We start from the raw sequence: 27,826 nt of genomic DNA, 5'->3' as shown, positions 1-27,826 counted from the left end.
ATTTTACACAAGTTTGATCGACTAAAAAAAAAGAAGAGAAAAATCTGAATTGGCCTATCGGCAACCTCAACACAGAAATACACCCTTTTTTAAGCAGATTAAAAAAGACTGAAGGGGTAAAAAAAAAAAAAAAAAAAAAAAATCAAAGCAGCTAAGGTTAGACGCAGCCAGCGCGGGGTGCTGTGAGGATCAGAGAGGTGTTCGCGATCGGATATCTGCACAGATTAAGAGGAGAAACCGGGCGAAGAAGAGGAGGAAAAGGGAAAGGACAATGCTGTTTTTATCGTCTTTGAAAAAAAATAATCTTCGGTCGGAGGATGCTGCATAGATTTGATAATCACCGGTAGTCTTTCGATTTTTGTCATCGTTATCTCGGATTCAGCCCTCGTACAGGCTAATCCTGCTTTGACAATATCTAATTCAGGGATTTATTAACTGTATATTATATTATTAGATTAAGCTGCTTTTGATGCTCTTATTATACAGTCATTTTTCTCCAGCTTTTTCATACAGAATAATTTCGTATTCCTGCAGCTGGCTCATCCGGATGCCTCCGCCTGAATATTAAATAGTCCCCTGGATGTGACCGCTTTATGTTTTATTTGGCCGCCGCATGAATTCTCCCACCGGATTCTCGCCGGTGTACTCTGCTGTCCTCCACCACCTCCTTCACCACCACCACCACCACCACCTCCTCCTCCTCCTCCTGTTCCTGCTCAGACGGCCGATTCTCGCAGAGGGCACTACCCTCCTCCTCCTCCTCCCCGCCGCTAAAGACATTTTGATCGTCCACCACCCCGGTTCCCCCCAACTGGACTCGACCATCACTCCGCCTGCCTCCGCCACCGCCACCACCACCTCCTCCTCAGTAACATGTCGGGACAGTCTTTGACGGACCGGATCGCCGCCGCGCAGCACAGCATGACCGGGTCTGCCATCAGCAAAGCCGTCTGCAAGGCCACGACGCATGAAGTCAGCGGACCCAAGAAGAAGCACCTTGACTGTAGGTTACGAGCATACCATCACTGTTACTGTATAGATAGCCTGCATGCATCCTCACAAAGGACAGCTTGTATAAACAGCATCTATTATGCTTCCCCCCCTCTCCCACTCTTCCTCCTCCTCCTCTTCCTCTCATCCGGCCCGGTTATGTTTGCAGCCTCTTTAATTAGGCACCATTACATTCCCTTAGATTAAAATGTGATTTACGCACTAAAGCACACTCTGCAATGTATCTGAATGTTAATGCAGGCGGTAAATCTTGATATAAGGCGAAGAGGGCAGTCAGCCAGGTAGTATGTGTGCGCGTCATTCAGGGGAAATAGGCCACTCTGCTATAGGCTAATCATATTGCAACCAGCCGCTTTTACAGTGTAGGCCTATCCATTATTAACGCCACTATCCATCCTCTGGAGACACTTCAGGAGAGAGTGTGTTAGTGCAGCATCACCAACAGTTTCACCTCCTTTCTATAACCTCACATTCAAGTTCAGTGTCATGTCTTCTGGTGCATTATTATCATTAATGGATGTGTTACTGCTGCTCTCAGGGAGTCACACCGTGTGTACTGTAGCTGCTAAAATGAGGCGTTTAAGCAGAGCAGTGCTGGTGTCAGTATACAGATTCCTTATCTGCTGCTAATTACCTGCATGTGCAAACTGCTCCCATCACTGTATGTTCACGGGGAGGATAGAGGAACCCTCACATGTAGATTTTTACCAGTGATTATTAGGTTAAGTGGCTTTTCTGGCTCGCTTTAATTGCTTGACATGATCGATGGAGAGCATGGATAATCAATGGTGCTGCCAGTCAGACTCACAGGCAGTCAGAAAAGACAGACAGACAGACACACACCAGAGTGGGGAGTGGGGGGGGGGGGTTAGCAAAGACGGCTAATCAAGAGGAAATGTGGATAAATCAGTCTGAGGGGAGGCAGGTTGCCAAACAGCCGGAGAGTCAGTCATCCAGCTACGCGCCCAGCGAGCCAGCCAGCCGGCAAGTTTGGCAGTGGATTAGTCAGTCATGTCCACAGCAGAGGTGACACTGGGAATTCTGGACCTCCTTACAAGAGGTGCCACCGGGCGCCACGACACAATACATCTAAATTAGGGTTGTATCACTTTGACCTACTAAAAAAGGCCACTAAAGCAGGAAAGCACCCAGTGGGGGGTTCTGGGAAGGCTCAGAAGCACTTTTGTGACTCTTGAATCACATCGTTGAGTAATGACTGCTGCTGTGATTTCCTTATCTTGAAAGCGACTTCCATTAATAGCAAATTGTTGATGTTTTCAGTGGTATTAATGCTGCAGCCACTTGTGAGGTTAATGTTATACAACTTGGCTGATACAGGCAGAAGGTTGGCTAACCCTGTCTTTAATTATAAAGAAAATCGAGCCAATTGATGAGTCTTAAGAAAGTGTTGTTGTAAGTACAAAAATTAATCAGTAAAAGGGCATCAAGTGATTGGCAGCATCAGTGCTGTAATGTTGCCGTCACTACTGAAGCCACAGTTTTATCAGGGTGCAGCACCTCTGCAGTTATTAAATGGTAGAAGGTCGTCCACCTTCAGCGCTCGCCATGAGCCGGAGTCTGTCAGACACTAGTAAATGTCACGTACAGTAACTCCAGGGTGAGAGCAGATATTCTGAAAATAGAAGCGGAGCATTTACATGATAAATTTTCATCCGTCAAATGGATTATAAAGTAGGTTTATAACCACTGCTCTCAAGGACAATGACGTCCCTCTCAGAATGCCTCCATTCATTCTGTTTGAGGTGGGTACAGGACACATTTGCGCTCTGATCAGACTCTTATCTTGATCATTTTTGGAGAAAAATGCTCCACGCAGAAGCAACAATGGGGCCAGGCTTAGTTCACCCCCTTGTAGGCCTATATCTGAATGATCAACACAGCTAGCCTTCACAATAAAACTCTCTCAATGTCTTGTTAAAGAGAGGCTGGACTTTTAAGATTAGGGAGGGATGCAGTGAAGGAAGTGCGTTTGCGATCAGGAGGTCAGTGGATCTCGTCCTTCGAATGGCTGAGAGGACCAGTTGGTTGGGAAGTGAATAAAGGATGCAAACAGATCGACAATGAACTGATGAGTCAGCTGTACGAGGCTGTGGGTCGATTTCAGGTCTAAGAGTTCAGATGTGTGTGACCCGACCTGCTACACCACCACCGGATCTGAGAGTCTTTTCTGTCCAACTTTCCTGGCTAAACAGGGTCATAGAAAGTGACAGACTTGGTTTGTATTTTGAGGTAATGTTAAGGTGTGTAAAGCCCTCTGGAGGAATCACACCAGGAAATGGAACTAAATCCATGTGGGCAACAGAATCGGCTTAAAGGAGGAAAATGTAATGAAACACAGAGTACTGGTAAAGTTAGAATCACGTCCAATGAAGCAAACTGCACCTGGGCAGTAAATCTGGATCAGTCTTCCTAATCTGAGAGGTTTAATAAACACAGAGGGCATTTCAGTTTCCTTTAAAAGAAACTCAACTTGTTATTGATTCATCCTCGTAAGGCGCAGTGGAAAGAAGAGATGAAAGGCTGTGCCTGTTCTCCAAATGCAAGCAACACGATGTAAATAAAATGCAGGTCATTGAGCTAATTCAGAGAGAGCCTCATCTGAATGCTCTTTTTTTATAGTGTCGCGACCTTGACGGACCGGTCGGTGACGTCAACATCCAATGTTGATTATTTACAACCACGCGGCAAATGATGAGCATGACAGTCCGAGTAATGGGATTTTCACTTTCACTGGGCAATATTCAGCATAGACGAGATGATAGCGAGCAGGGATAGAAACCAGATTCATCACGCGAGAGTAGTAATCAGGCCAAAAATGACCTTCTGCCCTGACAGCACAGTCAGCCTATGATTTATTTGGTTGTGTGTCATTGCTGTAAAATTGAGGTAGTGTAGATGTTTGCAAAAAACAACAAAATGGGTTGAGAATAATCATGCTCTTGGTTGCTGCATTTCTGGCTAAATTAAGCAAAAGAAGACATTGAAGAAATATCAACAAACAAAAATACAATAAAGCCGGGCCAATGGATTCCCATATTTAAGTGTCAGTGTAATAGAGATATACTGTTTTAAATCATTGGTCCTCAAACATGTTAAATTAAGTCTTCATTGAGAGAAAGTCCCTCCTCTCTCGTGATTTAAGAGCCTGATTTTATATTTTATTAAAACTAGCAATATATATCTTTGTAAAAGTGTTTGCATACTGCTTTTTAAATCATATTTGTAATTGTGTTATTGATGCACATTACTTCCTTCGTGGACTGCAGCTTATCAATAATCCCAGTTGGCAATCATGCAGTCGATATCTCATATCCTTTGGCTATCTACCCTGTCACACGTCAACGATTAAATCCTAGCTGATGTATTATCCCCCGAAGGAATACACAGAGGTGGACCAAGCATGGAAATATTATTTAGGTGTAATTGTACTGAAGAAGAGGCACCAGTGCTTTGCTATTACTCAGCAAAGTGTAAAGTAATATCTTTAAATAGGCTACACTAGCACTACCTAAGCACTGTTCTTAGCTGCAGTGGCGCTGTATGCTAAATGCTAATGTTAACATGATAACATGCTCACAGTGACATTACGAACGTGTTAACTTTTCTGTCCTCATCCAGCATCAGAGACAGTTAGCTAGGAGAGTCCATAAAGACCTAAGGCTGAATTTATGTTACCTGTTTTAACAAACAAGTGGAAAATATAGTCATAGTATTCTTATGTAATATAGATATCAGTAGCTGTGTCCCAATGCAGGGTCTACGGAGGATGCCCCATTCATAGCCTGCATAGACCATTGAAGGGGAACTGAAATGAGACGGTCTGGTCTACGGAGGATTTTCCTGTTTGCGTCACCAGCTGCTCCTGCCCTTACCCTTGCGTTACCAAACGCCGCTCCTGTCGCCTAGCATCAGGTAGCTAGAGGGCTAACTAGCTAATGTCACGTAACTTAACCTATTATGTTAAAGATAAGTTGTTTCACGGGCCCTTGCGTTTTTTTTTTTACGTGTATATCACTAGCTATTCGATTGAGTTGAAACCAAAAACTTTTACATTTAAAGGTTTATTCCTCAGCCGCATAAGAGTCTGGTATCTCGTTTGAATTGGTGCGCTTTGAATCCTGGGATACGATGGGCCTCGAAGGATGGACCCGATGGATCCTTCGTGGCCCGGGAAAAGGAGGATGCATTTTTTAACACCATCTGAAGGAGCCTTCAAATTGGGACAGCCTTCAACGTGCGGCTGTGACGCAATCAGCCTTCAAATATGCCCTTCGAAGGATGCAGATGCCCTGGGTTGGGACACAGCTAGTATCTTCACACTAAACAACAGGCCTTTTGTATGTTAGTGATCATTGAAACTATGTTAAACTGTAAATCAAAGCAAATATGTCTGATATTGCAGCTCACATGAAAAGCTAGCAAGTTCACAGCCTGTTAGCTTATTTAAAGCATTCAACAATTATCTATTAAAAACAACAGTAACCGCTTGAAATTTGATGAAACCTAACTGTGTAACAGACAAACTATAGCCGACCTTTTCTTCAGCACTTTGAGCTATGAGTATATAAAGCAGGTAATGTTCAGAATGCTCACCTTCTCAGTTGTTAGCATGCTAATGTTGGCTAGTTAGCACTGATGGATTTGTCATTAGTTTTGAAGGTATTTGGGGATAATATCCCTGTATTGAATAAAAATAAGGGATCAAAAAAGGCACAACAGTGTTTGAAATAGTGTTTGACCTCTGCATGCCCATCTTACTGGTGTGTTTGTGTGATTTCACTTTTAACAGGAGAGGTTAGTCAGTTAAAATCAATGTGATCACATTAATTATTGAGCCGGAAGGAAATTCCCAAATAGACAATTATTGTATGGTTTTGTTATTAATGCCCCAAGATTTAATTACACATTCTCACAGTAAGAAATAGTGTTAATAACTAAGCTAAGCTAGTTTATGTACTTTACAGATACAGTCAGATTTATAGTGGTCAGGTTTGCTCACAGTGACATTGGCTAATCTAAAATCATCCGTATACAGATACAATTCAGCTTGGTTTTCTACAAGTTTAATTTCAGATATTGGAAAAACATAGACCTTTATGTTGCCCTAATGTCCAATAAGCAACTGTCATGACCTTTATGCAGCAGAGTGAGGCTCTGTGGTGATAATCTGAGGCAGGCTAAGTCGATTAGCACAATAATCAATATTGTTACAGTTATTATTGGCCTCTGTGTTGCGGCTGAGGTTTTCACAATCAAAAATAACATTAAATTAATTACGGATAAAGGGGACTGAAGCCTTAGCTGAGGTTTAGTGTGGGGACTCTGGGAGCCTTTGACATGCATTAAACATTTAACCGTGGCATCAGCTGGGACTCTTTGGTATCCAGCATTTCAGCGAGCGCAGAAAACATCACAGAGCTCTCAAATAAACCCTGATAACCTCTGATCCTGTGGAAGAACCAGACCAAGGATTTGCCTCAGAAACCAAACTGCTTGAAGTCTTCTCACAGACAGTCGGCATGCAGACTCTCTCTCTCTGCCTGCCTTTGAATACGAGTTCATTTCCTCTCACTCCCCCAGAGGTTTCACTGTGTCGGGGTCTTTTCATTTAGTTACTTGTCTTGTGTGTTGCTTTTGTTTCTTGTTCTTTGCCATGTTGTACTCTGCTGTCATATCCAAGTAACACTGCTTCTCCTCTTGAATTCTAAATTTGGACATTAGCAATGAATTCATTCTGAAAAATATTACCTGACATACTGTACCTGGGGATTAAGCTGGGATTTTAGTAAAAAATAGTAGCATAGACGTGGTCAGAAACATCTTAAACTTGCTGATAAATGTCCTTGAACAGACTACATGGAGCACCTATGCAGTACATTTACACTACAGTCCATTAATATTAAGGGTCTTTCTGTAAAACATACAATGCCGGGTGTGTTGTTGCAGTAATCCAACTGAGCATGGCTTTGCAGAATAAGCAGTATATGATGCATGTCAGAATGCACATGTTTCTGCCTTTTAAAGCTTCGTTCTTTAACTAAGAGTCGGTAAATCTGTGAGATTAAACAGACGCTGAACATACTTCACATTTTGATCTTAAACCGGAGAAGAATTCAGGGCATTGTTACAACGGTCTGCCCTTCTTGTATGTGCACTGTTCACTCCTGACTCTAGCATCAAACATTATCAACAACATCATCTATAGACCTTATTTTCCGTCTGGGTCGACTCCGTTTAGTCCAGCACCGGTAACAAAGACGCTCTGGAAGAGAGCTGTGATTGATTAGTTAAATGTATTCATCCCTTGAGTTGATTGTGCTTGAATAGAATTTGACCTTGTAATGTGACTTTCCATCTACCCAGCTGATATTTTATTGGCATTTTGGAGGAGTAGCTTCGCAGCACTGTTGACGTACAGCCATCAGATTGATTGTGTGATACAGTAGCTGTGGTTCTGATCCATCTGTCTATGCAGGCTCTATTATTAAATAATCATTTGTTCATTGATTTGTGTGCTGATATTGAGTGAGCTAAAATTAATGCAGCAGTCGATGCGTCTGCATTCATTGTGGTGGTTCACTATGCATTGATTTATAATAACTCAAGCTGTAAGCTCTCGAAGGTTATAAACTATTTCGACATGTGGCTCGTGCTTATTGAAGAGGCGGGGGATTTTAAGGACTCAATCATGCAACTTTAATCATCTTTGTTCTGCTAGTTATTGTTTATTCTTGTTCCTCTTTAACGGTTTCCTCTGTGTGTTATTGTTTGTGTCCTTCAGACCTGATCCACTGCACCAATGAGCTGAACATCAGCATCCCCCACCTGGCAGACACACTGCTGGAGCGCACAGCGAGCAACAGCTGGATAGTGGTTTTCAAAGCGCTCATCACCACACACCACCTCATGATGTACGGCAACGAGGTGAGCTGACGCCAACGTATGGAAGCCCGGAGATGTCAAATGTGGTTATTTTTCAAAATGCTTATAATGACAAGAAAGTAGTTTGTCATCTTCTCCTGACAAGCTTGTCTCAAAACAAGCTTCCTCTTTTTATATCATAAAAGCAGTTTTCAAAATAAAAGCTAATCATGAGAAATTATTAAAGTATAACTTTGAAGTTCTCCGTTTCGTTCTATTTGGCACCAAATGGCGATAAAAGGCAATTTGTGGTACGTCCCAGATAACCAGAAACCCACAGTGGGCTCCCTTTGTTACGGTTATAACTCTTGATTTTCCTCGCTGACGGTCGCTTTCCTTTTTAGACTGTTTGCCTTCATCTGAGTGTCGAATTTGTTTCTTTTTCTTTGGATTTTCACTTATTGTTGAAGTTGTATCTGTAGTCATCCATCTTTTCTCTGTTTGTTCAGCCATAGTAGATTACTGTTTACTCGCAACACTTGCAGAGACCGGAAAAGCAGCCGCTTAGCTCCGCCTACCCTCTCTGGCAGACCAACCACTGCTGGCTGATGGAAAACGCGTCACTAACTGGGCAACGCTTGTGATTTTTTTCCACGAATGTTGCAACAGACACCCAGTCCATATTAATGCTTTGAGGCTCATACTCATGTCCTCGCCGGCATCTGTCAGTTTAGATCATCTGATTTAAAGTCATAATGACCATCTATGTCCGGATAACTTTGAGCAGTTAGTAGTAATAGTGGTATGTTGCAGATGATCAGCTTCAGGAGGACTTTACTAGATTAGCACTGAAATGATTTACCAGTTTTAGATCAATTTTAAATCAGTTGCCAGAAAACCAATGCATTACAATTTAGGTCATCTATTAGTTGTTTAAAGCTTTGATAAAGCACAAAATAAATACAGTTGCTTTAAGTACCCTCTTAAATATCCGGATGATCTGCTTTTCACTGGTTTCCAATCTGGGAACTTGTGATTTGCCCTTTTCCCTTTTTTCTGACATTTAATAAGTAATTTTAAACACACGATGCATCTATGAAATATAGAAATACAGTTTACACATGTATAGATAATGTAATAATGGTTCACTGAAGCCCCACACAAACATTAGAGAGAGAGAGAGAATCAAGCTGTTGATCGTTTGACATTTTGCTCGCCAGGTTGGAGCAATTTCTCTCCAACTCATGCCGCGAGTGTCTTTGAGGCTGCACCTTCCATGTGTCCAACAAGGACTGATGAAGAGTCCCTCTGACATTTAGATGTCCCCCCCCCCGGTGTGACAAATTAAGTCACTACACGGCTCACACTACAAGAGCAACAACCAGAACATCCAACATGCTAAATGATGGGTGTCTCAGACTAGAGAGAGAGGCTGTGGCAGTGATTACTGCGGGCTCTCTGACCCTCATGAAGTATTTACAAAGGTATTTGCAACACGAGATGGGACGAGATTTGTAATGAACATCTGCGTAAGCTTGACCACACAAACTGGTTTAAAGCCAGATGAATCGGCACCTTTCTATCAATAATTTAATATATTTCCTGTCAGAAGAGGATGCTGGAGTGGGCTCATTGTCAACAATGAAACAATGTGGTTTCATTCAAAGGGAGGAATCTTCTTTAAATTGACAGTCGGGGAAGATTAAAAAGAGTTTTACTGCTTAAAACAATATTTGTGAAGAATGATCTAAAACTTGTACAGCAGGAGTCAGCGCTCGATTGTTAAACAGGCCACAATAGGTGCTGGTTTAGTCACTCCAACCTGGCAACAAAGACCAACAGAAACACATGATGAGTCATTATTGACAGGTGTGGAATCTGAGAAAAATACACGACTTATTTGGTTTTAATGAATGAAATATTTTTACAAAATGTACAAGCAACACTACTTTATTTCAGTTGTTGTTGTCCATGTTTATAATTTACTATTTTACCAGCTAACTAAGCCAGCCTAGCTGTGTCAAGCTAGTCAGTTTTGCAGGAAGTTCGGGTTTCCATCTCAAGACTTGAAGTCAACAAACTGATCCTCTGTGATATGCTTTTTAAAGCTGCTTCCAAATGAACTCTTTTTAAAGTCTGAATTTATTTTACCAAGAATATCCCATTGAAAAACATTTTACATGAGAGACCAGGCTCAGCGACAAGACATGTGCCTTCACTGATCGCTAATCATGTTTTTATCGTCTTCCATGCTAATAAAATCCTCCTGTTAAGGATCACTCTGTAGCTCAGACTGAGATGAGGTAGTAAACACATTAAAAGCACTTTTACCAAAGTCAGAGTGGGTTTGAGGAACGACATCATGTGTCCACGTGTCCGAAGGTTGCAGCCACTGAAAGTTTTCCAAAGTTTTAGGGAACATAAAGCAGTTAAAGTTCTCTTAACTTCTCTGTTGTGTTTGTGAGGACGTGACTTCAGCATCAGATATGTCACTAACTCTCTCCTTTGTCCTTTTCTCCACAGAGATTGATGCAGTACCTTGCCTCCAGAAACACACTCTTCAACCTCAACAACTTTCTAGATAAGGCTGCACTACAAGGTGATTTAATGGCATTCAGCTGTTTGTAAACTCAGCAGAGCTGTACGTCTTACAAAATGACTTTATGTCGGACTCTCCCGGGCGCTGTAGCGCTATCAATAAGCCCATTTCAGAGCTGATTTCAAAGGAAAACTACAGTCCAGAGTTTAAACCCCGGAGACAGTTGTGCCTTTTGTTTGACACAAAAAGCTGCTGAATGTTTCTGAGAATTAAACACATGCTCTGCGACTTTGTGATTAGATTTACTTAAAAGAATAAAAAGAATAATAACTAAATCTCAAGGTGGGATGTCTGACACGTCGGAGAAAAGCAGATTGCTCAAGGAGAAGTTAGTCCATTTCATATGAAAGGGATTACTGCTTCTTAACCTGATTTGTGAAAAGGCCACGGTGATCTCTAACCGCAGCGCTCCTTCTGCGCCCCCCCCAGGTTACAACATGTCAACTTTCATCAGACGCTACAGCCGCTACCTGAATGAAAAAGCCATGTCGTACAGACTAGCAGCGGTGGACTTCACCAAGATGAAGAGAGGGTAACAAACTCAGCACACACTACTGAGATATACATGTCACATATATGGGGGAGCATCATGAGCCTTTTTAAACAAAAGGATGTAGTATAATGAAATGTAGTTCCTTTAAATGCTATACTTTAGCTACACAGCAAATATGTTTTATAGTTTCCCTAAAGTTAGAATATGGAAGATGTCCAGTTGAATAAATGCCTGTTAAGTCACCATCTCTTGCCAAGTGAGTAAATACAATGCAGATTGAGCTCATAGCCCACTGACGGAGGCCCTTGTATTTGCAGTATTTTAAGTAAGTGGCGTCCTTTGCCCGGCAGGGGTCTGCCAAACAGAGTAAGTTGGGTTTCTTAGGTCTCTAGCTGCAGGGAAATAGTTACTATATTGCTGAAAAGTTTGATAACTACAGCTTCAATAACGAGATCTTATCCAAAGATAAAGATACACATTTGACCTTCAGATAAGGACAAACTGTGAAACATCACATGTTTGTGTCCGTCTTCTAGATAAAATGGACTGTACTTATATAGCGCTTTTCTAGTCTTTGCGACCACTCAAAGCTGCTTTTACACCACATATCACATTCACCCATTCACACACTGATGGCAGAGGCTGCTATGTAAAGTGCCCAACTGTCGATCAGATATCAGGTTCATACCCGTTGGCTATGCCACCGGAAGCAATTTGGGGTTCAGTGTCTTGCCCAAGGACACTTCGACATGTAGCCTGAGGAGCTGGGGATCGAACCTCCAACCTTCTGATTGAAGGATGACCGACTCTACCACTGAGCCACAGCCGCCCCAGCTCTAGATCAGCCAGTTATGGGCCAGTGGTAGATGATTAAAAACAAAGGCTCAATACTAATCTAGTAGCGCAAGAACAGTCACAAAACCTGTGAACAGACCAAGTAATGTCCACAAATGAGTTAGTTAACAGCATGCAGCAGAAGCCACCGTCAGCTAATGGTCAAACCAAACACAATAAGGCTGTTGTGACAGTGTGAGTGTGTCTTATGTCTTTCATAATGAGCACAGTCTCACTTAAAAATGTGTTGTTTTTGGGTTGCTAGAAAGTCACACTAATCACCCATCTGGGTTGTTTCTTCACCCTCCTTCGTACATGCGTAGTTTAGTCTACTGGTCTGATGAGTCCTGTGTGTGTGTGTGTGTGTTGCATGCGTCTTTGTGTGCCTGTATTCTTACTTGTTACCAGGGCTGACGGTGTGATGCGCACCATGAACACAGAGAAGCTGATTAAGACTCTGCCCACCATTCAGAACCAGCTGGATGCACTGCTGGATTTCCAGGTAAACATCTCACTTAAAGACAAAAAGACCTGTTTTAAAAAAAAACAGAAGTGCAGCAGTCACTGAAACATCTCGATCCGATCCAATCAAAAGTTTTTTTTCTTTCTTTCCTTCAGCCGAACTCCAACGAGCTGACCAACGGAGTGATCAACACAGCTTTCATGTTGCTGTTTAAAGACTCCATACGGCTGTTTGCTGCTTACAACGAAGGCGTGATCAACATGCTGGGTAAACCAATACAGCAGATCCAGAGTTATATCTATTAAGTCCATTTTGTTTTAACGCATAAATCTGACTCTAATGTCAAGATCAGAGGACTGTGACTCCACTCGATCCTTCGTTAAGGGGAAATCAATTTCCTCCTCCAACTGTCTCTCAGTCCAATTAAAGCCTCTAAAGATCACCTTCTTTCTTTGATTAATAGTTAGGCCAGTGAGGAGTCAGGGGCTGAGAACAGACAGACCCACTCTTTAGTGAGAAGTTCATTAAACGATTCATTACCTAATTGACCTGATCTGAGGTGGTTCAGCTATGGTTATGTAGTAACCACGCCTCTATGAGGATTTTTTCCTGATTTATCAATACTGAATCAGATGTTTTGTGATTCACAGAGAAATACTTTGACATGAAGAAGAACCAGTGCAAAGAGGCTCTGGAGATCTACAAGACTTTCCTCAACAGGATGACCAAACTGTCAGAGTTTCTCAAAGTGGCAGAGGTAACGTCTGTTCGTCCCGCACAGAGCTAAACACCACTGGAGAATATCTGTCTGGAGCGAATCTCGACGGTCTCCTCTCCGATTTATACCTCCCTGTTCTTGGAGAATTTTCTCCTGTCACCCAGAAGAATTTAACTTTAACCTCTTGAACCTGTTGAGATTTGCTCCAGATGTCTGTCCCCCTCGGGATCTGATGTACGGTTGATATTTTCAAACATAAAAACTGACCGTAGATCAGCATCCAGAGGCTTCTTCTCCTTAATCTTCCAAGTCTTTTTTTTGCCTCTAGATTTTCTCCTGTTTCTGTCCTTCTCTTGCCCTGACCAGGGGAGGGGGTTACTCCAAGACAGTGATTAATGGCTGAGTCTTAGCCAATCAGAGAGCCACTCATGTAGAGCTTCCAGTTGAGGGACCCCTCGCGTGCTGCCTGTTCACATGCCTGCACTGCATGCCCAAGCAAGCTCTTTTTCTATCTCTGTCTCCTCTTCTTATTATTTTATCTCCTCCCTTTTCTTAAAAATAATGGCTGTTTTCCATGAAACAGTAGCAGTCCTTGCTAGGCTTCAAAGTGAACATAAACAGTTTTATCCTCTGTAGACTTTCTAGCTTTCTCCCGTGCGCCATCTTCAAAGGCTTTCTCTCTGCTTGGTTTAGTTCCCATTTGAAAGAAGGTTTGGGGTGCAGCCGCTCGATCCAAAAAAAAAACAACAACAACAGACTAACGTTGACTTTAAGGACCCATTCATTTTACCTGTCTAACAAAATGTGTGTTTGTCTGTTTGTGTGTCATCTGTGTCCCTCCCTTGTCTTTCTGTTCAAAGTCAACATTAGTTGAGTGTCTTCCTTTTGGATGTTTCTTACCTCGCAGTCACGTGACCTGCTGTCTGCCCTCTCTGCCCTGCCTGTTCGATCAGTCGGTGTGCTCAGCATTCATTTCAAACCAGTCTCCAGATCTCAGTGTGTGTGTGTGTGTGTGTGTGTGTGTGTGTGTATGTGTGTACTTTTAAGTGTGTGTGTGTACATATACTGTGTAAATATATAGGTGTTTGTATGCATGTGCCCTTCTCCCCTCCTCCTCTGTTGTCTTTTATTTGTTCTCCTTCCAGCCACTGCATGAAGTAATGAATGCTTGGGTTTGATTCTTCTTTCTCCCTCCTCCTCCTCCTCCTCTTCCTTCTTCACACGCCTCTTCCCTTTTTTTACTCTGTTGGGTTTTTTGGTTTACTCCTGGTTTTGTTATTACATTTGGTTTATTTTTTATTTTGCCTCCCTCCTCCCTCCCCCTTACCCCTCCCTCCTTTTTTGTGACACAGCGAGTTGGGATAGATCAGGGCGACAGCCCCGATCTCACACAGGTCAGTCTACATCTCATCTCAATCAGTCAATCAACCAGTCAGTCAACCACTATTGAAACCCGTCAAGTCAATCCCATAATGCTTCATTCTAAACGCTCCCGTTCCCTACTCACCCTACAGACCTGCCCACACTGCAGCTGCCCCGTCCTCCTCCTCTCTTCTTCACACTCCTTAACTCCTTCGCTTTTTCTCCTTTTCTCTCTGAGTCTAGAATAGAGAGTAAACAATAAATGAAGACATGCAAATAGCCTTGAACCACAATTTTTTTTTTTACAATTTCAAAGCATTAGTTCAGTATATTTGTTTTTTTCTTATCTGAATCATTAAAGAGCAAAATTTCATCTTAGATAAGATCTTAAAAGCAGCATTTATGCAGCTAAATCAGAAAAGTTTTTAGACTATTATTCTGATTATAGAAGTCTTTGACCGGGGCTTAGAATCTCTCTTTCTGTCTCTCTGACATTTTCACAGTGTAAATATCAAGGCTTGTCTCTTCATTCGAAGGCTTATCTTAGAAATAAGTCAAGCTCAGCTTTCTGAAATAGGTTTTCGCCCATATACGCAGTGTTCAAATCAATTTCCTGAAAAGATTATGTCCCTTTGCATTAGCTGTGGGGAGAGCAGCGAATGGTTTTTATTAAGTAGGTTTCTGCAAATATGACTTGGATAGGAGCACATAATGCCATCATAAGTACTGCACATCACGCTCAAGGCCCTAAATGCAACTTATCTTTTTTTAATGGACACATAATTGGATGTTTACAATGTGACAAATCAGACAACAAACTGAAAAGGGCTGACCTTTTCAAATGAATCTCTTGTTTGTAGTGCTTATGAAGACCTTATATGCCCTTATTCAACAACATAGTGACCCATGCCTTTACTGAGCTCTAGATATGTGTCTGTTTTACTTTTAAACTTTTAGCATATTCTAGATTTCTCTGAAGAAGGATATCCAGAATTCGCATTTTACTCTCTTTCCCCCTTAAAATAAGTATATGAGAAATCTTTTCTTTGCTTGTTGTGTTTGCATTGTGTTTCTGATGCAGAAATGTAAGGCTCTAGATGAAAACCATGGTGTCACATGTGGTCCAAATGAACCCATCCATCCTTTTTGTTTCCCAATAAAGAGTGCTGGCCATCTGCACAATGTGCATACCTGGTTTTTCACCGGATGTTTACATTTCAATGAGTTAACTTCCTTGGCTTCCAGTGGGACACAATTTTTATACTCCTTTATTCAGCTGCCTAAATTCCTAACTAAAATAAGGGAATCAAATGTTAACTTGACTGTAAACCTAATAAGGAATCCACAAGTTAACTCTTAATTTTTAGACTGTGATTTTCTTTATGTGTACGCGTGTGTAAGTGTGTGTGTTAATGAGAGCGTTTGTGCACTGCTGGCCTCTGCATGGGCTTGTTAGTTGGTTCAGAGATGTGTATGTTGTGTTTCTAATCTGGAGCCCTGCAGCGACGATGCTCTGCTCTGCCCTGACCTGTTAGTCCCAATGTGGACTCGCTTGCATGATCCAAGGCTGATGTGTGCATGCTGGTCAACCAAACCTGATGAAACCAAATGCAAAAAAAAAAAAAGAGAACCGAGAGCTGTCGTAGAGTAGATAATGAATCTGAGGATGATGTCTTAATTCTGCTGCTGCTTTGAGGTGGTGTGTGTGTGTGTGTGTGTGTGTGTGTGTGTGTGTGTGTGTGTGTGTGTGCGTGTGAGTGAGTGTGTGTGTGTGTGTGTTTGTGAATATTGAGTGAATGAGATAAATGAGGAGGTGAGGAGATGGATGGAGAGAAAGCAGTGTGTCCCTTTTTGTCCACTTGGCTGTTTTTCTAATGTTTTCCCATCAACCCTCCCCTCACCCCCATTGACCCCCTCCCTCAGGCTCCCAGCTCTCTCCTGGAGGCTCTGGAACAGCATTTAGCCTCTTTGGAGGGCAGGAAGCTCAAGGACCTCTCTGCTGCCAGCAGGTACAATCACAGCATAAAGAAGCTACTCAGATCATGTGCACTATATCACTATTACTGCTACTACTGTTGCCTCCTGTGCTGTTGGTACCACTACTATTCAAACGTGGCTAATGTTTTTTTTTACAAAGCAACAACACCTAGAGTTTAGTAACACTACTACTACTTCTTCTACTAGTACTAGTTTTTCTTCTACTACTACTATTGATAATAATAATAATAATAATAATAATAATAATAATACTGCTGCTACCATCACTACAACTACAACTACTGCTAAGCAACTACTAGTTCTAGTATTGCTTCCTGTTGTCGCTAGTACCACTTCTAAGCTAATGTAGCTACTGCTCTTTTTATTACAAAGAAACAACACCAAGAGTTTAGTATCACTACTACTACTTCTTTTACTACTACTAGTTCTTCTTTTTCTTCTACTACTACTACTACTACTGCTGCTGCTGCTACCACTATAAGCTAATTCAACTACTAGTACTTTTGTTGCTTCCTGTGTTGTGGTCGCTAGTACCACTTCTAAGCTAATGTAGCTACTGCCTTTTTTATTACAAAGAAACAACACCAAAACTTTAGTACCACTACTACTACTAGTTCTTCTTCTTCTTCTACTACTACTGCTACTATTACTTCTGCTACCACCACTACAACTACAACTACTGCTAATGCAACCACTAGTACTATTGTTGCTTCCTGTGTTATGGTCACTAGTGCCACTTCTAAGCTAATGTAGCTACTGCTCTTTTTACTACAAAGAAACAACACCAAGAGTTTAGTACCACTAATACTACTTATTTTACTACTACTAGTTCTTCTTCTGCTACTACTACTAATAATACTGCTGCCACTACCACTACCACTACAACTACTGCTAATTCATCTACTAGTAGCCTACTATTGTTGCTTAGTGTGTTATGGATGCTAGTACCACTTCTAAGCTAATGTAGATACTGCTATTTTTTACAAAGCAAGAACACTGATCGTATTAATGCTACAAATACGAGTACTTCTACTACTACTGCTACTACTCTCTCGTCTTTTAGAGTCATGTAAGCAAATCAGCTGGCTGGGCTATATTAAGACAAAGTGGTGCTTTGAGCTAAATGCTAACTTCAGCATGCTAACATGCGCACAATGAAAATGCTGGCATGCTTATGTTAGCAGGTAATGTTTAACACTTTAAAGTGGCATGAAAACATGCTAACATTTGCTAATAAGCACTTGCCACAAACTACTGCTGATCCTGTTGGGAGTTTTATAAATGTGTTTTTTATTAAATGCAAATTTTGTAGAAATCAAATCTTCATCACCAAAGTTAGGCTAATGCAATTTATCCTGAGGAGACCATGAATGATTGTACCACTCATTTTATTTCAAACTACAAATGTCAGCCTCATGGCGGCAGAGAAAAACCCATTGGATCAAAGTCTTTTAGATTCATCATCTCAAAGTCATGAATGTTTGTTTAAAATTTCATGACAATCCTTTTAATAGTTTATTTATTATTTAGACCGAATAAGAGACTGACATTCTGCTGGCTTTGCTGTATGCTACTACAATGGTTGAATGAGTGCTTCTTCTATTTCTACTCTCACTGCTTAAAAACGTATCAGCCATGGCTTTGGGGATGGCAATGTCACCATTGTGATATAGTTCAATAACTTCAGGATGGGTCACCATGAAATGTATGGTTGCCTGAGGCAATCCTCATGATTTTTGGTATCCTCTGATCTTTAACTTAGTGGATCAACAAGTTAAAATTTCAATCTGTCCAGCCTCACAGAGCAGCTAGTGTGGCTTAGATTCTTAGTCTTGTTTAAATATAGTAAAGTTACAAATAACTACGAAGTACAACTCAGTGAAAAGAGCAAAGACAAACAAAACAGAGCAATGTGGCATTTATATATATTCTAGCAGGCTTTAAATATAAATGCTTGTGTTTGTGTGTTTGTTTCTTACCATTAGATCCAGCACCTTGTCCAGTGCAGTGTCCTCTCTCTCCAGCACTGGGATCTCTCTCAGCCGCATGGACGACAAGACAGATGACAACAGACTGCAGCAACACAAGGCGAGACATATGCAGGACAACCCAAAGCATACACATACAGTTAGGCTTAGCTAGCCAATACTACACACCAACAATACTGCACTGAATGAAACCACACTACCATTGCACGTACCTTTTGATAAAATAACTGGTTTCGCTTTTATGTGGGAAATCACTGCTGTGAACAAAAGCTGTAAGTCGAGTCTTTTTGTCCTACACACTGTTGTTTAAGTTGGATGGACAAGTGCATTAATCCTGCAATACAGTGAAATACACTGTCTGTCTCTGGCTGCTGGCCCGCAGCTTACAGAGCTGCACAGAGAATGGAAATGAAGTCACAATCTCAAAACGCTCTGCAGTGGATTTTCTCACTCAGATGAAAAGCATCCAGGACAATCCGATTTCTTTTACAAAGAACAATAGTGGAAAATACTTATAAAGGCTACATTGATAATATGTAAGATAATTCTAGATAAATATGATTTTTTCCAGAGGACGTTAACATTATTCACATGTGCTGCAGTGATATTAAGAAGACATGTAAATATCACACTATTGTTGCATTCAATGCAGGAGGACAGTCACAAGGTGATCGACATTACAACACCCAATGCGTCACCCAGCACCCAATCAGTGGGCAGTGCCAACAGCAGTGGAGGAGCCACAGATCTCTTCTCCAACTCACCAATCGTACCCGTCAACAACCAGTGAGTCTCACATCTGTTACTTCCTTTAAAGAAAAGTCTTCTGTGTGGAGCAGAAAGACGCTTTTAAACTGTGCTAGTGCGGTTTTATGTATTGTTTTCTGTTTTGTCTGCAAACTACTAGCCTTCAGTTTGTTGTTTCATTTTACCCCTGCAGCCCAGCTCCTCAACAATAGGCCTTTTGTATGGCTGTCATCATAAATTAGATTTGGTGTATGGTCTTTTCTGCTTACATAAAAATAAAGCGAGTAACAAAAATCTGCTCTTCATTTTCCTCCCTGCAGTGTGCCAAACCTGACCAGTGAGCTGTTCACCCTGCAGCCTAACTTCACCCCCATCCAGACCACACACACTGTGCCCAACAATAACAATGCCTGGGGAGGTAGGCCTGTGCACACACAAACATATAATTATGCAAACATACAACGAAGCGTGCAAATAAATGCCCACTCACACATACGCGGCACAGAGCTGTATCCGCTGTGACAGTGATGCCCAATGCTTCATGCTCTCGACTCATTTCCCCTCGTTTCTCATTTTATGTTACCATGGTAACCTTTGGATGTCAGGTGACCTGCTAAAGCCAGCCCCACATACTCAAATTCACAGCCCTGGAGCCCATTTGCACTCTGGGAAAATGCTGCCCAATGATTTGGACTCTTCATTGGCCAACCTGGTTGGCAGTGAGTTTACAGTTTCTCTCTCTCCAAATATTCACTCTTGCATTTTTCTGTCTTTGCTGCTGTTCCTCTCCATTGTGTTTGCTCTGTTCAGCTGATGTTTTTTTTCCTTCCCTCAGATCTGCAGTTTGGAGGGACGCCAGCTAAAAAGTGAGTGTGTTTTTCTTATATCTAAAACTTAGCCCCGAGCAAATGACTCAGCTGTCTACCCAGTTTGATCACTGTTCACACGCTCCTATGATTCATTATTTCTCTTTCTGATTTTGCATAATCTGTTCGGTTCTGTTGTTAATGCTGTGTGTGTGTGTGTGTTTATGTGTGTATCAGGCCGGAGCTCCAGTGGAGTCAGCTAGTAGAGAAGAAGCCAACAGGAGGGAGTGGCTGGCAGTCGAAGACCATGTGCACCAGCACCAACTGGACTCACACCACCCATCCCATGGCACCTGCACCCATGCCCGTCCCGCAGATGGTAACTTAAAAGCTGCAATTACATGATGAAATTTTTTGGACGATGTGTCAGAAATGTTCATGGTCAAATGCAGCACTGCAGTGCTCCCCTACACACCCATAATCCACTCACACAGGTGTTTTCACTTATATTGGCAGATTAGACTTCTACTCGAGACAGTGACAAAGTTAACATGCTAAATAATCTGTTTTTTGCCCTTATTACGAAGAGAAGAGTAATCATACTAAGCTGTTTACACGGCTTATAAAAAGGAACATTCCACTAATGTACCTGCTTACATGTAACCGTGCATGCTCCGAGCTCCGTGCTTAACCCTGCCCTTTCAAACTGTTGGCTAGTTGGTTGGTTTACAACAGTGAAGCTGACAGTTAGCAGGCAAGAGGCTGTGTGTCACAAACTGCTGCAATATCCCTAATTGAGACACTTTTCCCCGTAGCACTCTATAAATTAATGCTTCTAAGAAAGGCTTTTAAAACCAGGGAAATATCAGCGTGTCTCACATGTGTTAATCGTAAAAAGAGACACTCTGAATAAGGCCCAATGTCAAGTATCTAAAAGGAAATACACTGTTTATGTGACCCATATCAGATTTAGAATACTGTCACATTTCCAATAACAGAAAATTAGTGTGCATTTAAACACACTCAGTATGTTTGTAGGGAGCCGTGTAATCATCAGTATCATTTGATATTTGGCTTCTTGTTGTGGAATCCAAATGGAAAAGCTACTCTAGTGTCTCTGCCATCCAGCGTTTTAGTATTCAAGTCCAGAATCCACCTCGACTTGGACTCGAGCATTGACTGCATTCGGACTCTGACTTATATATTGATAAAGTTTTATTGCTTAAGGCCCTAATAATTTATTCATCTTCGTTTGAGCAAGGGCTGGCCCTTGTGTTCACCTGCACGTCCATTCACATGCCGCCTTGTTCAGCAACAGTTACCGCTAGGATCCGTAAAGAGGCGTCACTAATCGTGCATTTTACTCAGTCATCCAGGTCATGGTAACTCAAATCCAAACGGCAACTGGGCTTGATTGAAGTTCTTGAAGATGTTTCACCTCTAACCTGAAATGCTTCTTCAGTTCTAAACTGACTGGTTGACGGAGCTAGAAATATAAACCTCTATAGGTCATTAGTATGTTAAGCAAGTCCAGTTGCCTTTTGGATTAAGCCTAGAATTTGCTTTCAAAGATTTTACAGCAAATGCAACCAGTGCAGCATGTTTGATATGAAAAAGAACCACCGAGGAGAAGACAGGGACAACCTCAGACTTTAACAGACTTCTGTCCAGGATACACTTAGAAAAGTAAGTGAGATGCTAAAGTTACTTTAAGACTGTTGATGACGTTACTGTTAGCTAGCTGCTAGCTAACTCGGACTCAGGTAATGGGGACTCGACTCCGATTCTTCTATAGTGACTCTGATTCAAACTTGAACACTGGGGACTCGACTTGGACTCGAGGCTTGGTGACTCAACTACATCACTGCTGCCAACCTTTAAAAGCTGTGAAAGATTAAATTAAAGTTTAAAACAACATCTCACTTTGAGCTTCTGCTTGATCATCAGCTGATAGAGATTCAACACCATACCTGCTGCTTCATGTGCCACCTGCACTTTATTTAAGAAGGTTAACACAAGCAGCACATTAGATATCAGTAATTGAAAACACCTGGGTGGGTGTGCAGGACCGAACGGTTAGGTAATAAAACCCACTGAGTCACTGAACTTCAAGTCAACAGCCAATGAATTTACACGACAGTTTAAAATGAACCTGTGATCGTTTTATTGTTGTCATGTCAGGTTTAGGATAAAGTCCGTAAATGTGGCTTTTGTCAGGGAAGCGCTACTCGAGCAGAAAAAGTTTCGCGTATTAATTTGGTGCCATCCATCATTTAGTCGATGAGGTCATCTTCTCGTAATGATACGATATCTCTCTCTTGAATGAAGCTCATCAGTGTACCGAACTTTCTGCTGCATTCAGGGCTTTTGAAGGAGCTCCGAAACGTGTCCCTGCCCTTTGTGCTCCACTCTACTTATCTACACGTCTCTTCCATTCAATCTGTTTTCATCTTTTAATTTTCGACTGACTGACCTCTCAACTCGAACCGCTCATTAATGCAGCAAACGGCTCGGAAAGCCGGAGGCACGACTTGAATATGAAGTAGCAATGATTAGAGCGAGAGGATTGGTCGGGTTTATGTTCTCTGCTTGTAGGAACAAAAATGTTTTTTATTGTTCTAACTCTCTTTTCTCTGCACCTCTCCACAGAATGGGATGATCTATACTGGCTATGTAAGTACTCTTCTTCACCCTCACTCCTCTTTTTGCATCCGTTTCTATCTTGATATCCTCCAGAAATCTCTCTGCTTTTCCGTTTAAAAAAAAAAATCCTTCCTCTTGACACGTTTGTATTGTTGAGAAACATGAATTGTTGAGGGAAAGGAGAATATTTTCTTATTGTGCTGCCTTAAAATTGCTGTTTCATCCCTTGTTGTTGTTCCACGCTGCCAGTCAGCTTCCTCAATACAACTATTAGATGTTGCTCCTCTTTTTGTTGTTCAGGATTAGGTTTTCGTCTTACATGCAAACAAATGTGTTTTTTTAAGAAACTGAAAACATTTCTTTGTTTGGGGGCATCTTTGACATGAGGCTGACAGCACCAAGATTATGTCTGTCATTAACTTTTAGGTGGGTAAGTGGTTTATTGTGTTCCGTCTTTATGTTCCATACAGGCTCCAGCACCAGTGGCTTTTCCTATGACGACACCTCAAGTGCCTGTGTATGGAATGGTAAAACAAACATCGTCCTCTCTAAAATCAGACAAACACTCAGGAATATTTCATTCATACTCTGCTGGATTAGATCAACTCTAAAGTTACCTTTTTTACTCACCATCCTCTCCCTGCTCTCCTCACCTGTCCCGTGACCAGCTCCCTCCTCAGATGAGTCATCAGATGGGGGGAGTTCCCATGATGCCCCCACAGCCTGTCATGTACAACCAGCCTGTCCTGAGACCCACCAATCCTTTTGGACCCATCCCTGGGACACAGGTAACACACACACACACACACACACATTTACAGTACATGTATTAGTGCATATGTCACATACTGTTGTGAAGTAATAGTTTTACCTCTGGGGAAAGAATTTCCTTTCCTGTTGAGAATTAGATAAGATGACTGATACCATTGTCTGATATATTATTATTGTCTGTTCAACATACTGTCAGGCTGCAGAAAGCTTAGCTTAGCATGAAGACTGCAAATAGGTCGGGGCAATGGACAACTTGTCATTTCTAGACTTTGTAGTTTAAACAAAAAAGCTTTCTAGGTGCTGGCAGATCTAAAACTCACACAATAATTATAATACAGTTTCACACGAATAACTGATAAAATGCTGAAGCGAGGAAACTGTGTTAGCTTAAAGTGATAATCACCAAGATTTTCAATTAAATAAATGTCTGTTAAGTCTCTATCTATCACACAATGGTGATTGAGCCTATGGCCCACTGATGAAAGCCTTTGCATCTGCAGTATTACAGACCGGGTGTCTGTGGCGACTTTCACGGGAAAAAATCACAAGCCGCGCCCAGTTAGTGACGCGTTTTCCATCACCCAGCAGTGGTTGGTCTGCCAGAGAGGGTAGGCGGAGCTGAGCTTTTCCGGTCTCTGCAAGTGTTGCGAGTAAACAGTAATCTACTATGGCTGAACAAACAAAGAAAAGATCGATGACTACAGATACAACTTCAAAAATAAGTGAAAATCCAAAGAAAAAGAAACAAATTTGACGCTCAGATGAAGGCAAACAGTCTAAAAAGGAAAGCGAGGAAAATAAAGAGTTACAACCGGAGCCAACCGTGGACGTCACACATTTGGGGAGGGCAGAGGAATACATTGTAGTTTTTTGCGTTTATTATATACGTAGCACAGCAGAAGAGAGACAGGAAGTGTGATCTCAGGCTGGGAGTTGAACCTGCTATCAGTGCGTCGAAGACTGTAACTTCTTCATATGGTGCGCCTGCCCTACCAACTGAGCTAAACCGGCACCCCAATACATCATTGTTTTAAACTGCGTACAGAATCACGAGGCATTTGATTAAACACTTCCACTCATCTCTCAGGAAATCATTTTATTTATTTATTCATAGTTTCTCTCTCGTATATGCAGACATGTTTAGTGGGCAATAAAGACAAGATGAGGGGAAACAATCCGAATAGAATCTTGGCTGAATATTTGGCTGCCCTTATTGTTATGCTTGTGAAAGTGTTTCTTAAAAGGCATTATTAGTATGACAGCCTAATAACTGTATGCATGCTTCATGTCTTGTCTAATGAGTGATGCGCTCGCTGCAAGCTGCTCCTAATGATTGATTCAAGTAGCGTTCAAGCTGTGGGTCCTTCAAGAAACAGGATGAATCATGTTGTCAGACAATTTTAAAATTGACCAACAAGTGTGAAAAAACTGTTTTTCACAGCGAGTAATCATCAGTTGGCCCGGCTACAAGACTATCAGCAGAACAAACAAGTGTATTTTGACCAATTATTCCAAACATAACAGAGTAATATAATTGCTCACTGAGCTCTCACGCTTACTGAGAAGCTGTTTTCCTCGCACTGTGGCAGGTAATTTGCTTGTCAATAGATGCCTGAACACTTGATGAGGTGTTTTGTTGAACTAAATTACTCTCCACTCTCTCCCTCCATCATCTGCAGATGCACTTCATGTAGGGATGATGTGGTAACCATGGCAGCAAAGCCGCGAGAGGAAAGAGAGAGGGAGAGAAAGAAAACAAACCCAGAACCAAATCCAGAGCCGGAGGAAGAAAGACGAAGACAGAGAGGAAGAAGGGAGGGGAGAGGAAGGAGAGAGGACCAGAGGAGGGATAAAAGAAGAAATGCTGATGTCTGTTTCCATGTCGCCTCACCCTCTAATCTCCTCTCCTCTCTCCATGTGGCTACTGATCTCTCAGTCTCTGAATCTGTAATGCCGGCGCACCAGAGGCTCTGCATCAATCCCACTCATCCTCTTGTTTGATTTGCCAATTGGAACGGCGTTCGCGACCTGTGATGACGCTACGAAGGCTGACAGCTCTACGGAAGTGCAGAAGCTCTGATTCTCACTTCCTGACCTCCTCATCCTGATAATTCCCGTGTAAAAAACTTCCCCACGTTCCTCTCCATCCCACAACTGAATCAAACTCGGAGTACACACGTCTCTTTCTCTGATCGGATTGTTTGCTGGCACTTTACTCAATGTGAACTTTGCCAAGGGTGTGTGTCTGTGTAAGTGATTTTAGCATCTTGTTCAGATTGGTTCCCCTGTTGCGTGTCATCCATCACCTGATGTCAGATTTGATTCATTTGAATGTGTGTGTGTGCATGTCCCTTTTTTTACATTTCAACGTGCTGCATCAACGTTACTGTTTGAGTCTTTTTATGAGCTCGGTTTGTTCTTAATTGCCAACTTCACATGAAGAATCCTGCATTCTTGCGTGTGTGTGTGTGTGTGTGTGTGTTGATGGACGTGCCTGTGTAGAGTGTGTCCTGTATGTGTTTCTTCTTTGGTACCTGATGTCATTACTGTGTTGCCAGGTACCAAACGTGTTACTGCACTGGAACTAATGAAAGCACTGAGCCAGACCCAGGCATCGCATTTGGATGTAACCAAACCTCTTACACTTACTTTGCTACTTGGGGACGTGCTGTACACACTGTGTATTTTGTTTTTCTCCTCTACAGCTGTGCAATATCATGCAATCTCATTACTGTCTTTTCCACCCATGTGTAGGATGTTTAGAAGCTGTTTCCTGCTGTAGTGATGTACTTCTCGTGTGTCTACATCAGTTTTCTGTACAGAATGCGGTTTAATTTTTGGGGTTGTTTTTTTGTTTTCTTAAACCTGTTCTAACTCCTGTTCTGTTTTACCTGTGCTGCTCTAAAAGTAGTGAAAAATGCACTGAGAGCCAGATAGAGAGTTGACCAGAATATTGGTTGAACTTCAAACTAAACGATGTCCTCCCAGTCCTGTCAAAAATTAGTGAAGTCCTTTACGCTCCAGAAAAACTGTATGAGGGTAATTACCGCAGCATATGTCTCACCTTCACTTAGAGGAATTAAAGACATTGCAAACAAAGAGGAGTTTGTTAATGTAGCGTTCGCGGACAGGACGGCTAAAGGTCAGTAGGAGGAGTCAAATGAGGATAATGTCTGTCGATCACGCCCCTAGTCATGCCTGCAGTGACGACATACAGATTAATTCAGACAGCCAAAACGGGAGGCTTAATGAGACGTTAAATGTTAATGTGGCTTTTCTGGCGGATCCAAGGTCAAGTACGACCCACAGACAGACGATATATATAAATATATAGCACAACCTTCGAAGAGGGGACAACGCTCTGCTGCACAAAAACCTAAAATCATTGCTGGGATGTACAGTTGAAAGGGGCAATAATCGATTGGGGATGAAGTCGTTTTCTATTGATTGTGTCTGTTCTATGTACATGTACTGTATGTGTGTTTGTGTGCACATGCCTTCCCATAGAGATAAACAGGGTCATGTTCCTCGACTAGAGATGGAAGGTCTCTATTGAGCTGGTAGCGTGTACTAACTTAGCGGTGAGTGTTATTGTGATCTTGTCTCAGTCTGTACAACCCAACATCAAATTAAGGTGGCTCCAGGATCACTCATCTGCTGAAAAACGCAAAAAAAACAAAAAGCCCCCCAAGTCATCGGACGTGGAATCTCAAAGCGAATCCGAGGCGAACCTCTCCGGACAGCTGGAGCTGCACACGCTGGTGGTTCCAAACTAAATCATCAGAGAATTGCGACTGTATGGTGTTGTGCAATGATTCACCTTTGAACTGTAACTGCTGGCTACGCAAAAACCAATCTCCCTGCAGCTACGACTCTTCTACCAGCAGACCGAGACTCCAGTGTTAGAAATTGTCACCAAGCAGGCAGATATTCTCTGAGGCCAGCTGACACTTGGATATCTCCTTTGGAAAGTTTGTTTCAATCTCCTCCACATCTCATTGTTCAAGTGGTTTGTCCTCCGTCAGCTGAATGCTCTTTTCATTGTGCACTTCACTCCCACGACGCAGCTCGATCCATCCTGGGCCAACCTCTGACTGTTACTGTGTCCTCTGTATATAGGTAATGCCGTTCATGTGTTTCTAGACGTGCTCTCTCTGTAAAGTGAACGAAGCCCCATTGGAAGACGTACTGTACGTGGGACAATTTATTGCTGTATCTGTGTTTGAATGGTTGTATTTTGAAGGTGTCATCATCCAGGGACGGGTGGGTGGGTGGGTTTGATGTTTGTAATGTTTGTGTCCATCTGGAGGAGGAGGAAGAGGGTGGGGTTTCAGGGGGGGTTAAGGGTAAACTATCACAACTGGTCTATACCAAGAGTGTCTTCATCGAGGAAGTGGACAGGACAGGGTCTGTCCTCTTCGAAACAGGAACATTTTTTTGCACCAAAGTCATCATCAAAGCGCAGCTTCTTCTTATTCAAGGTCACAACGGATGGATGATATCAGAACTCA

The 27,826-nt window shown here is 42.0% G+C and overlaps 1 protein-coding gene across 2 annotated transcripts; it reads left to right on the top strand.

The window, feature by feature from the left end:
- Positions 1–27,593, top strand: LOC138596595 (phosphatidylinositol-binding clathrin assembly protein-like). Of its 2 annotated transcripts, XM_069667961.1 has the most exons (19): positions 1–1,003; positions 7,814–7,956; positions 10,417–10,492; positions 10,922–11,024; positions 12,228–12,321; positions 12,438–12,549; positions 12,933–13,039; positions 14,353–14,394; positions 16,286–16,371; positions 18,346–18,448; positions 19,001–19,134; positions 19,416–19,513; positions 19,701–19,814; positions 19,931–19,961; positions 20,139–20,280; positions 22,551–22,574; positions 23,015–23,071; positions 23,213–23,332; positions 24,995–27,593. In XM_069667961.1, the coding sequence occupies exons 1-19, from the start codon at positions 874–876 to the stop codon at positions 25,007–25,009; spliced, it is 1,731 nt and encodes a 576-aa protein (XP_069524062.1). In that variant the 5' UTR covers positions 1–873; the 3' UTR covers positions 25,010–27,593. The 2 variants fall into 2 exon arrangements, with proteins under 2 accessions (XP_069524062.1, XP_069524061.1); XM_069667960.1 differs by lacking the exon at positions 14,353–14,394.
- The last annotated feature ends 233 nt before the right edge of the window (positions 27,594–27,826 follow it).

Source organism: Semicossyphus pulcher, unplaced genomic scaffold (genome assembly GCF_022749685.1).
Source record: "Semicossyphus pulcher isolate SPU_LCO1_2020_fin unplaced genomic scaffold, fSemPul1.0.p SCAF_10, whole genome shotgun sequence".
NCBI lineage: Eukaryota > Metazoa > Chordata > Actinopteri > Labriformes > Labridae > Semicossyphus > Semicossyphus pulcher.
This window is presented reverse-complemented; position numbering and strand designations above follow the sequence as displayed.